The 12,368-nt window shown below is 41.2% G+C and overlaps 2 protein-coding genes across 3 annotated transcripts in view; both read right to left on the bottom strand.

Moving 5' to 3' along the window:
* Window positions 1-30: 30 nt before the first annotated feature.
* LOC126392670 (protein jagunal homolog 1-A-like) lies at window positions 31-3,164 on the bottom strand. 2 transcript variants are annotated; one of them, XM_050048214.1, is made up of 3 exons: window positions 3,038-3,164; window positions 1,842-1,945; window positions 31-1,729 (listed from the first exon to the last, which is right to left on the bottom strand). In XM_050048214.1, exons 2-3 carry the CDS (start codon window positions 1,928-1,930, stop codon window positions 1,267-1,269), a joined length of 552 nt encoding a protein of 183 aa, XP_049904171.1. In that variant the 5' UTR covers window positions 1,931-1,945; window positions 3,038-3,164; the 3' UTR covers window positions 31-1,266. The 2 variants fall into 2 exon arrangements, with proteins under 2 accessions (XP_049904171.1, XP_049904172.1); XM_050048215.1 differs by having other exon boundaries at window positions 1,842-1,942; window positions 3,038-3,134.
* A 1,331-nt stretch (window positions 3,165-4,495) lies between these two features.
* Window positions 4,496-12,368, bottom strand: part of col8a1a (collagen, type VIII, alpha 1a) — a 17,590-nt gene continuing 9,717 nt past the window's right edge. The window contains exons 2-3 of the mRNA XM_050049266.1: window positions 8,210-8,510; window positions 4,496-7,996 (exon numbers count right to left, since the gene is read on the bottom strand). Coding sequence (XP_049905223.1) covers window positions 6,051-7,996; window positions 8,210-8,501 — 2,238 coding nt within the window. The 5' untranslated portion in view covers window positions 8,502-8,510 and the 3' untranslated portion in view covers window positions 4,496-6,050. The remainder of the gene's footprint in view (window positions 7,997-8,209; window positions 8,511-12,368) is intronic.

The raw sequence follows: 12,368 nt of genomic DNA, 5'->3' as shown, positions 1-12,368 counted from the left end.
AGTAAACATTACCAGATATCATGTGACAAGTTGAAGAGTATTCATCTTATTTTTTATTTGGTTTACAATGCATGTTCTATGCATGTACACTTGCTTTATGATAACGAATGAGAATACCTGAAAACAGAACAGTACAGGCAGATATTTAAATTACCACCTTTCTTTTTTAATGGCTTAAATTAATTCTGTGGGGTAAAAGAGGACATAGTGAGAGGTAGACTTAATGAAGGAGGCAGCATCAGCACATCTGCAGCAGAAGCTAAATCATTTAACACAAACAGTATATATTCATATTTTACATTTCTATTTCTTTGTATCTCCTATCCCTTATTTTAACTTGCACTATTTTTCTTTCATACATATTTCATGAGCATCACTGGAGGAAGCCTGAATCTAAGAGGGGAGCTTCACCCATTTTCAAAATTCATGCATGTTATTCCTATGGTCTAAGACAGTCCAAATATATTAGTGGAAATGAAAAATTCTCCCCCAAATCCAAAAACTAGAGAACTAAATCTCAATTCTGTGATGCTCCATAGACAATAAATGATGAAGATGTTACAGATGACACTGAGAGCACCCAGGGGAATGTTCTAAGTATATCGGTATATTCTCAGGTTCAGAGCTGAGAACACTACAATAGAATAATGCACATTTGGATATGACAAAACAAAACAAACATCCTGTGGGTCCACAAAAATCAGGCTCCTATTTATTATCTATGGAGCAGCTCCAGACTTGATACCCTGTGACATCACAAGCTCGAGACTTACTTCTCAGGTTTCTGGCTTTGAGAGGGGGCAGCTCATGTTCTCAAATATTGGCTAAACTTTACTTGGCCATGGAAAAAGCATATATGAATTCATAATTTAGGTGGTGCTCCCTTTAAAGATTTTCATTGCAGACAACTGCTTCTCTATAATTGTTATATAATAAATAAAAGAACTTGAAGTCAAATCATTTTTTGAGAGATAACAAGGATGTCCTTGAATGCTGCCATGTTTGTTGATGTTGCTTTGATGCCACTCCTGCTTGTGTGCAAAACACTTTAATCTGCTTTAAATAAATAACGGTGACAAGAAAATCCAGGTTCCTGCATAAATTGTTCATCTCACTCCGTTTTACATATAAATGTCAGGGAACACCGGTGTCTAAGGTACAATATTACATGATAATGACTAAATAAATAGACATGATTAAGATGCATAACTTGTAAATAAATTAAGATAAAAACAGTTTTGCCCAGTCACAGCTTTCTTCACGCCATTATTTCTGCTTCTTCTCCTGAGTAGCGTCAAACCATGAGTCTAACAGCTTTTTCATGTAATATAACTGCCAGGCGTGCACTTGAACAGCAACCACCATGATGAGGTACATAACAGTCACTGCAGAGAAGCCAAAAATGAAGCGGTAGGCCTTTCCGTGGCGGTAGAGCTGCTGCGCCACAGGAAACATCTCCATTCCACCATAAATGAGAGGCGCCACGGAGAACAACCCTGCACTGATCATGGATATGACCAGGTAACTGATATTGTTCTTTGGCAGTGACAAGCTGCTGCAGAGCAGAGGGAGGAAGCTGAGCAGGTAGGGGTACTCCCACTGGTACGGCATGGATACTGTGTCATGTGACACCAGGTTTAAGTGGCTGACAGTCACCTGTGCCGCCACCAGAAGCCAGAGGAGAAGGTGGACCAGGTTTAACTTGCGCACCTCTGACTTCAGGGAGGCACTGTAAAACAGATAACAGATAAACAAAGGTGTGTTAGCGTTCCTTGTTGATATTGTTGCTAGTCGGAGATAACTTCATATTTAATGATCAGTATCAGATCAGAGTTACTTGCCTCATTTGGTAAGATGGGGCCACCCTCTCTTTGTGTCTGTACACACTTCCATTGGCACCAGCAGCTCTGAGACCAACGCGTGACGTCATGTTGAGGGAAACCTTCTGATACACAACACAAATCCGAATTCAGAGCCAAACTTGACAGAAGCAGAGCTGCAACTAACTTTATTATTCTAATGATTTATCTATTTGGTCTATAGCAGTGGCTCCCAACTGGTGGGTCGAGGTCAAAAGGTGGGCCACGGGTCCATTCTGAATGGACCGGAAGTCACTCACAACATTACAAGTTTGTGAAAAACACACTTTATTTTCAGGTATAGCAAATTTCCATTATAGAACTTTTATCTTGAAGTGCTGTTTCCTGCTGCAGAGTGAGTGACTAACAGACAGCTACTTGACAGAGACAGAAAACTAGCTTGAGACATGGCCAAATGCAAGTATGATACTGAATGAGTTAAACTGTGTAGACCTTGAACTAATGACTGAGGAGAAATCTGGACCCTGTGGCTGGACCACTTGGGAACCACTGGTCTATAGTATGTTCAGAAATAGTGGAAAATGCCCATCACAATTTCCTAAACCCTAAGTGATGTTTCAAATTCTTTGTTTTGGCAGCATCCAAAGCCAAACATATTCAAGATGCTCAGGTGTGTTTAATTTACTATCACTTAAAAGAGAAAATCAGCAAATCCTGTTGAGTAATGTTCTACTTTTTGCTTGAAAATGACTCAAACAATTAATCATTTAGCAAAATAGCTGTAGTAAATCAGCTATTTGGTTAAGCCCTAGACACATCACTGCACATTGTTATCCTGCTCTTATCACAATATGAGACTGGACATGAGGCAGGTGTAACAACAAAAAGAAGATGCTACTACAAAGAAGAGAAAAACGAGTAAAAAAATGATATGAATTAAACTAATATAAGCCAGAACATTGTTTAATTCAATCACAAAGGTAATACCAGCTATTTAATTTAAAGTGAGTGATTTCAGGCGGATTAATTTGGCTGTTAGGGCGATATGAAGCACGCTAGCACGTTAGCAGCAGATGCTAGCTAACCTTATTCAGCATTACCTGTAAACACATCTAGTTAGGAGTACGTAACTACGTCACAAGCTTGCTGGGACATGCGTCGTGTTATTATCAGCAGAGTGTACACCATATCAAGTTTATCTTCCTTATAATGCTTACCGTTGCGTATTTCCGTACCGTTTAGCTGAGCTTCTTGAATGAATCTGTCCAAACAAAAGATGTGACAGATGTTACCAACCGCTCCGCGCATGCGCACAACCTCAGTCGTCAACAGGAAGTCCACTCCCACCGCAGCATCAGCATCTCTCCTCACAGCAGGGTGACAGTGATGCTCATTCAGTCCCATATGTAACAGCAACCTGGAATAAGCATGTTCAGGGCGTTTGCTGGGAAAATATGGTATCTTTCTAAAATATATCTACTGGTTTGTAAAGTTGAAGAGATTTCTTTGAGCTCATTCATCGCTTTTACCCTCTCAAGTGATTTTTTGTCATGTTCAAGAAGGAAATTGACACCATATGCACTTAAACATGCACCCAGAGATTGTCTCTCATTCGTTCTGGACTACATCTATGATGCTTTTGTACTTTGCTTTAGGGACGTACTGTTTTGGGCTTAGAAGTTACAAGAAAGACCTAAAACAGGAGTTTTTTTCCTGTGTAATCTCATCATATTGCTGGCCAACTTTTATATCCATAAATGGAAGGTATTAAAAACCAAACCCTCTGTCTGTACCTTTAAAAAGGAAGCAGAATCCTACATCAGGACTTTATATATCGCAAGCAATAGAAAAGCACAGGTGAATGATCTAAGTACATGGTAAAAATGTCTGTTTCCAAACCAAGAACACAACAATAGAATAGAGCTCATTTGAGTGTAAAAAAGAAAACCATTTTGTGGGTACAGGGTTAGTTTACAGGGTTTATATATAATGACATCACAAGTTTGAGACTTCTCTGGTTTCTGGCTTTGAGAGAAAGTAGCTCATGTTCACAAATATTGATTGAACTTTCCTAGGCCATGAAAATAACATATTTGAATTCTTAATTTAGGTGGTCTTCCTCTTTAATAGATATTTTATCTGACAGAATTGTACAGTAAGAGTTTGTAAAAGGGCAATATGTGTATTATGATCCCAGTTGTCCTTAAGAAAACTGGTGCATCTGTGCAGATTCTTGATGTGCAAAAATGCTTTAATTAATTATTACCCTATGAGTGATAACGTGATCATCATGATGGCCTCAAACATTCATCAGTCCAAGTGACCAAACAAACAGGTGTTTTGTGACACATTCTGCCCTTAGCCTATCTTATATTGTCTTACCTCATGTCCCAATGATGCTGGTGTCCAGTTCTCCAACCAATTTAACAGGTTGCAGGTAATTTGAGATGAGAAACTCACACTTGGAAGTGTCAACCTGGACAGGTGTCACCCAACAGTCCTGTCCACAATTTTCAGTAATTGATCTTTTTACAGTTTCTCCTCGATAATCCCTCACAGTGAGATCAACCACAAAGTTTTAAATTGATATACCAGCTCCAGACATAGGTGTTAATTTTACTTTCTTTGATCTTAGAAATAGAGATGTCAGCAACAGTGTTTTTTAAATTAAACAATTTTTATTTAGAAAAAAAAACATGAGCAATAATAACAAACGTGAAACATTAAGACATAGATCTTTGGTTACAACAATATTAGCGCCATTGTTAAAATGAGAAATATACATTTATTTTCCTTTAAACATTGTCATGCTTTACGTCCTTGTCATTGCATGTAGGTGACCGGCAGATAATGTAATAAATTATTGACATAACCGTTGTTATGAATTACTGTGACATCTAATACTTATTTTGACTGACTTTCTAATCTAAATTTATGTGATATTCCCCATATACATACCAAAATGTAGCTCACCAAAGATGCTGGGGAACTTAATTTTGTTTTTATGCTGGAGTAAGTAAGAATACATTTAGTTGTACTTTACATCTAAAATGATTTTGCTTTGAAATGAAACTTAATGCAGTCATTATCTCTTATCTCTTAATCCCTGATTGAAAGCATTGTATTGTAGTTACATCTCTACAACTGTATGTGTTCGTAAGCAGGGTCTGTGCTTTCTGATGTTACCCGTGTGTAACTTATAATTGTATAATACTTCAGTTCAGTTAGTGACAGAGATGCCGATGAGTGTTGGCTCTTCTTTATATTGTGATGTCATGTTTATTATAGCATTAAGAGTGGTTTTCATAGTTCAGGGCAAAATGGTGTGTTTGTTTGACATTGCATTTTTGTACAAAACGTTTTCTTTACATCCATAAACCTATAACAAACATTAACACATAAAATTAATATTACATTCTTACTCTTTGAATCTCACTCATGGGAGCAATTGTCATATAACATGTGTGTGATTATGTAATTAGACCTTGTATTTTTATTTTTGCGCCTACAAGTGATCACATTAAATGCAATTAATGGTTTACGACCTATACTAGTTGTCCCTTGTGTGTGTAAGGCCTTCAGTTAATTATTTTTTGGGTAGTCCACATGGGAGCTTGAGAAAATTATCCATTGAAAATCAGAATTAGGGTGTACACAGTTCACCTTCTACCAAAACTCACACGAGGTCATTTTACACGCTTGCTATTGTCAATAGAGAGACCCAAACTGTATTTGTACAAAGGTAAAAATGCAAAAATTGAAATGTCTGACCAAGATGAATATGCCGTCATGTTTGCTAGTGTATTTCACATTCTTCACCACATGGGGTAGCTGCCAGTTTTGAAGAGGTGCAGGGACAAAGTTTGACACTGCTGTTTGTGTTATCTTCTTTTTTGCGTACTCTTCACATGTTCCCTACATATGTTCGTATAAATTGCACTTTTATTGGTTTTTGGCACTCTTCCGTATGAAAACACATCTGCGGCCATCTTTAAAGTGTTCTTGAATGCCTTTTTATACATTCACATATTCAAAGCTGTTAAAGAAAACATCTTTATCCTACCTATTACAGCGATATAAGGCTATACAATATAAAAGCCGCTGTACATACAGACTTCAGATTTTTCCTCTCATCTCTGCTCTAAAGTGAATTATGATCATGTTTCATATTATACAAAATATGCTCCCACTTTGTTCTCACTAAAGCCTCTCTCCCTGCAGTTTGTGGTTTTACATTGGATATAACAAATACCCAGAGAAGGAGGAGTGAACATACTGCCCAGCATAAAGTCCTGAGGCCTGATCTGAGGGCAGCTGAATGTAAACAGTGTCCCCAGGTTGTAGAGGTAGTACTGCACTCCCTGATGCTTGATCTAGGAAACCCTTTTTGTATTCGTCATACGTGTACATCACTGGCTCATTGTTCCTCATCAGAGCCACCCACACGTTAGCTCCTTTGCAGTGAACATGGTAGGCAAAGTAATAAATGCCAGGCAAGTCACAGGTGAAGATTCCTGTGTCAGGGTTGTAGTTTTGGCGACCGTTGTACAGGAGCTTGTCAAAGATGACTGGAGTGCCCACAGGCGGGAAGGGAGTCGTTATTACTGCTGTGAATGCTGGCATTTCCAACCCACTGGCCCCCATCACTTCTGCCCCGTTGCCTCCATACTTGCCCTTCTTACCATAACCACCAGCCTTAACACCATCTAGTGCTGGGCCCATCTCAGAGAGCACTCCTGCCATGTCAGGAGACAGACCAGATGCTCCAGGTGGGCCTGGTGGTCCAGGAGGGCCAGGTAGACCTGGTTGTCCAGGGGGTCCTGATGAGCCCTCTTTCCCTGGGGGTCCTATGGGGCCAGGAAGACCTGGATTACCCTCACCTGCAATGCCTGATGGACCAGGTAGACCTCTCTCTCCTTTTGTCCCTGGAAGACCAGGAGGCCCGATTGGCCCTGCTGTGCCATCCATTCCAGGGATTCCTTTAGGACCTTGAGGTCCCACTTCACCAGGTAATCCACCTTGTCCTTTTGGCCCGGGAAGTCCTTGAGGACCAGGATTACCAGGTAGACCTTTGTGCCCAATGTCTCCTTTGGCACCACTTGGTCCTGGTGGACCTCTTGGTCCTGGCTCCCCACTCTCCCCAGGCAGGCCATCCTTACCAGGTATCCCAGTGGCACCAGGCTCACCCTGGGCTCCATCAAGCCCCTTAGGTCCTACTTCTCCACAGTCTCCTTTAGGACCAGGTGCACCTAAACCCCCTGGGGTTCCCATAGGGCCTGGAGGACCTGGTGGACCATTTGGTCCAGGGGGTCCAAGCATACCAGGTAGTCCACCGTGGCCCTTATCTCCTTTTGGACCTGGAAGTCCAGGTGGCCCACCCATACCTTTATCACCCTTTGGTCCTGGGAGTCCTGGTTTACCAAATCCAGGTAGCCCTGGCTTTCCTGGCAAACCTGGTGGTCCTGGATGACCTTTCCCACCTGGCATGCCTGGTTGTCCTGGCAGGCCATTTTGACCTGGCTTTCCTTGACCAGGTAGACCTGGTGGTCCAGGCGGTCCTCCTTCACCAGGTGGGCCTGCTGGTCCTACCTCTCCAGGATGTCCTTTCTCTCCTGGTGATCCTTGTGGCCCTGGTGCCCCATTCAACCCAGGTTTTCCAAATCCAGGCAGCCCTCTTGGGCCAGCAGGTCCTGGGGGCCCTGGAAGCCCTTTGTGACCAGGTTGTCCTGGCAGGCCCATCCCTTTGTCTCCCTTGGGTCCTGGTAATCCTGGTAGTCCTGGCAGACCTTTGTGACCTGGCTCTCCTTTGGGCCCTGGTTGGCCTGGTAATCCCTGTACCCCTGGTTTACCTATTCCTGGTAGCCCAGGGGGTCCTGGGGGACCCTGAGGCCCTGGCTGCCCAGCTGGCCCTTCTTCACCCCTAGGGCCCATTTCTCCTTGTGGTCCAGCCTCCCCATTTGCTCCTGGCTTGCCTGGCATTCCAGGCAAACCTGGTTTTCCTACTCCAGGCCCTCCTGGTGGACCAGGAGGTCCAGGTCGTCCCACAGGTCCAGGCAGTCCGTTCCCTGGAGGTCCAGGAGGCCCAGGAGGTCCTACAGATCCCTCTGGTCCAGGTGGTCCAGCTGGGCCTTGCTCTCCTTGTGGAATTCCCTCAGCACCACTAGGGATTGTCTGGCCTGTGTGGAACGAGAAAAATATTAAAGAAATAAACTGTAAAATAAAAATAATAATAAAAAAACTGAATGGATGTACACACACACAATGCACGTTATGATATTCAAAATAAAGAAACTGTTGTGCCTTTGCTGTGTTTTAGCAGGTGAAGTTGCACGTTCAAGATCTGAATGTATATTCTCGGAACTGTTTGTAGAAAATGTTTCCTGTCTCACCTTTGTCTTGTCCACCTTTATAGCCTCCTTTACGAGCAGTGTCTTTGCCCTTGTGCATGGGCATCTGGGGAAGCTCCTTCCTATAGTGGGGATACTGCATGTAGGGCACTTCTTTGCCGAGGTACTGTTGCTGGGGAAAGCCTTCTTTGGCCACGCCCATGTGTTGAAGGTGCTGCATCGGCTGGTACTGCTGAGGATGTTGCTTGTGTCCATAATATGCCCCAGCACCCACATAAGTGAGTACTGCGAGCTGTAGCAGCGTCAGGAAGTGGGGGGCAGGGAGGGGAGGCATGGCCAAGGCCTGTGTGGGAGGTAGAGGACGCAAAGTCAGTTTTTAAATCCCATAAAATAGTAAGTAGATCAAACATTGGTGTGGAATCAGGTTAGCATTTCTTGAAATACCATGAACCTTCGAGTGCATGAGACAAGTGGGTGACCTAATTTTTAAAATGCAGGTAATATGAGGTCACACTCTGTCTCCCTCTGCTGGATAGACATGAGAGCTACACAAGGATGGTGTGAACAGTCAGTTGCACAATATGTGTGTATCACCCATACAATATTGTAATGACAAGGATCAGAATGTCAGCTTCTGCTCAGCCTTTCAGTAAATAGGCTGGTTGAATGTGGGCAATTAGCAAAAAACCAAAGTTGGTATTTATGTTAACTACTATTCTATTTCTATTATTCTTTAAAAACACCATAATGAGTCCAGTTGTTTAGAGCTGTGTCATATGTTTTATGTATTTGTGTTCATGTTGGTCACTTTTATTACAAAACAAACAAATAAAAACCCAGGTGACTGGAAAAGTGATGAACAGGAAATAAATGCCAGTAAAAACAAAGAAATAATAATAATAAAAATCATTTCCTTCAATGACTTCCTCAAAAAATAGTGCCAAATAAAATGTCAACAACAACAGCAACAAAAGGGAAGGGCTTTAGGACTTGAATACAGAAATATAATATAATTGAAATAATATAGATTGACTTGATCCTGAGGGAGTTCCTCAGAGAGATGATACACATTCTTCAGACTGATACAAAACCACATTCAGATTAAAATTCTGGAAAGTTTTTTTCTCTATATAACCTCTTGGCCATGTCTCTAACCGCCAAATGTTGCAGAAAAATGACTGTATGAAGGCAGTTATAAATCTTGACATTTGATGTGGAGTTCTGAGACAAACAATGCCCACTTTTCTTAAAACACAGAGTACTTCTTAATTTTCATAATTTGTAATCTTTATTGATTGGATTGCTTATGTCAAATACTGGTTCGGTTCTTAAGGAGGTGACACTATACTTTCAGACTAGTGCAAACGAAATGTCCAAAATACATTTAGGTGTCTATTTTAGCTCAGATTTGTGTTCTGGAAAATTATGCAAAAAGTGCATATTTAATAACATAATGCACAATTTGCATAGTTAACATAAAATTTCAGAAAACGTGTTAAAAAGTCTTAATACCAGTAACCAACTGGGGAAGTTTGATGCTAATATGTCAACAAAATGAAATGAGAATTTTGAACCTGGCTTTACCCAATGCTGAGATTTGTGCTCCAGGAATGTATGCAAATGATAATGCTTCATTTGCATACTTGAACATAAAATTTCAGAAAACTTGTAATACAAAAAAACTGTCTTAATGTAAGTAATCAGCTGGGGAAGCTTCAAAATTATATCTATTGGTTTAAAATGTTACCTGATTCACCTGTAGTGTCTCCCCTTAATATTCTGGTGATTTATAACCTAATTGGAAAATATAATGCTTGAGAACAATAAGTTAAAATGTGCATTAAGCAAAAGCTTAAGCTGAAATGGGGTCTGGTAAACTCTTACAAGCCATTTAAAAATGAATACAAGACAAATACCAATGTGTCACTCTCACTGGGTAAACTGAGATGAACTGCAGTTACTGTAGCTGTCCACAAGATGGAGCCACACTTAATGTCTCACAGAATCTTTTCAATGTCCCCTGATGTCCATATTTTACTTTAAATGTGAGTAGAGAAAAATGTGATGCCTTTGAGTCAATTAACCAAAGATGCTTGAATACAAGTGCCATGATTAATTAGCTCTGCTTGTCTGTGTGGTGACATTAGAATGAGAACAACTGTTTGAACATGCATTCATCACATTATACACAACCTTTTTTTCTTTCTCTTTTTACAAGTGTGTGAAGTATTTCTACCACCTCCTAGTTAACTCAGTAGTATGCACACCACTCCTGCTGGTATTAATAAGAACATTCTTGTCGTTCCTGCATCACTGCAACACATTCAGCCAGATATTGACACACAAAGGAGTCACAAAAATAAAAGTTCTAATTAATGACACAAAAAGTCAAGTGAGAACATGACAGAAGAAGAAGCCTGGTCCAACAATAACATTTCCAAAGAAGCAGAGTTGTGTGCCAACTGTTCAGTTCAGACCAAACTAAGTTTTCTGCTTCAGATGGTCAGTAATGGAGCAAGTCAAGGGGGTTTTATTTGGCTCCACAGCCCATGAATAACCCACTATAATCTGCTTCTCTGAGTGTCTCCAGTCACTCTTTACACGTGCCATTTCCACCCCAGTCTCAGTCTACTCATCTCCTGCCACTCTCATTTTTATTACAGCCAACTCATCTGTAGTTTTCTAATTCACATCCTAAACCACATCCTCAGTGTCCATTCCATCACTGGCTCTTTGGATCTTTTCCGCCCTCTGAGTTTTTCTCAGTCGACTGGTGATTTTGACATGGCCGTGCCACTGTCTCCCCCGATGAGAGCTGGCCTTTGAAAGAAGCTCACCTAGCTTCCACAGCGACAGAGGCCAGACATGCCAAAGAGTCCGGAGGAATGCCGATGAGTTTTTCCAACAAGAACTTCGACCTATTTTTCAACGGAAGCTGTGGTCTGTTCTCAGTATCCTAATCGACAATGTGAGGTCTATTGATCATACAGAGTTGGAGAGGAAATGGACAAGAATGAAGTTGATCTCTGAGCATGAAAACCTGAGCATCAAGGCTTTTCTATTGTCTGTGTGAGGCTGTGTTGAGATCCCCAAGCAGATCAAAAAGGAAATATACCCAGTCTAATAAGAGAAAGAGAAGAATATATACTGTTTCTCTTAAAAGACTAAAAGGAATGGAAGTGTGTGAAGGCCTGAGGACGATTCTGGGATTCAAAACAGTCAGATGAAGTCGAACTACATGAATGAATGATTAATATGTACGACCACTAAAACATTTTTCATCAGTATATTATCGATTTAGAATTCTTTACAAATGGTGACACTATGTATGTTTGTATTGTAGGGTATGACTGAAAGACCTCTGGGAGATGGAGGCTGGTTGTTGGGGTAAGATGAAAGAGGTTCACAGATCCTGAGACATTTGTCACGTTAAAATATTCAGACACACTTTTGCAAACAAATGCTCACCATCAAGAAAGCTATTTGAAGTGTCTCAAGTGCCTGAAATGCTTTGAGGTTTTGTGAAAAAGGGTCAAACTTCAATGGCTTCTTTTCTGGCACAGAAGCCCCCAAGCCCCTCCATACATTGGAGTGATATTTATGTCACTAAATGTACAATTAAAGGACCAGTGTGTAGGATTTAGGGGGCTCTATCAATAGAAATGGTATATAATCTTCACAACTATGTTTTCATTAGTTTTAATTACATGAAAGTAAAACTGAAAAAACACTGGCGCCGCTGAGACATGGCGTGTCATGTGTATGCCACCCCTAGCACACACTGGATGTGTTGCACTGCAGCTTGTCAACAAATGACCACGCAAAGTTATTACTACTTTTGCTGAAAGATCTGTACCTCCTCTACCTATGCATTAGCTTAAAGGGATAGTGCACCCAAAAATGAAAATTCAGCCATTATCTACTCACCCATATGCCGACGGAGGCCCTGGTGAAGTTTTAGGGTCCTCACATCCCTTGCGGAGATTGGCGGGGGGAGCGGCTAGCACACCTAATGGCAGACGGCACCCCAGACTAACGTCCAAGAACACAAAATTGAAACCACAAATTATCTCCAACATGCTCATCCATAGTGATCCAAGTGTCCTGAAGCCCCGACATAAAAAGTTGTTTCGAAAAACGTCATATGAACTCTGTTTTTAGCCTCATTGTAGCCTGTAGCTCTGACTGCTTCTCTGTGCTC

The sequence above is a fragment of the Epinephelus moara genome, chromosome 7 (genome assembly GCF_006386435.1).
Source record: "Epinephelus moara isolate mb chromosome 7, YSFRI_EMoa_1.0, whole genome shotgun sequence".
Classification (NCBI taxonomy): Eukaryota; Metazoa; Chordata; class Actinopteri; order Perciformes; family Serranidae; genus Epinephelus; species Epinephelus moara.
Note: the sequence above shows the minus strand (reverse complement) of the source record. Positions and strands in the feature narration are given on the sequence as shown.

Excerpts from the sequence above, each read along its gene's own strand:
- LOC126392670 (XM_050048214.1), bottom strand. The coding sequence starts at position 1,930 with ATGACGTCACGCGTTGGTCTCAGAGCTGCTGGTGCCAATGGAAGTGTG. Across the intron at positions 1,730-1,841 it reads GCCCCATCTTACCAAATGAG|TGCCTCCCTGAAGTCAGAGG; the intron begins GCAAGTAACTCT and ends TCTGTTTTACAG.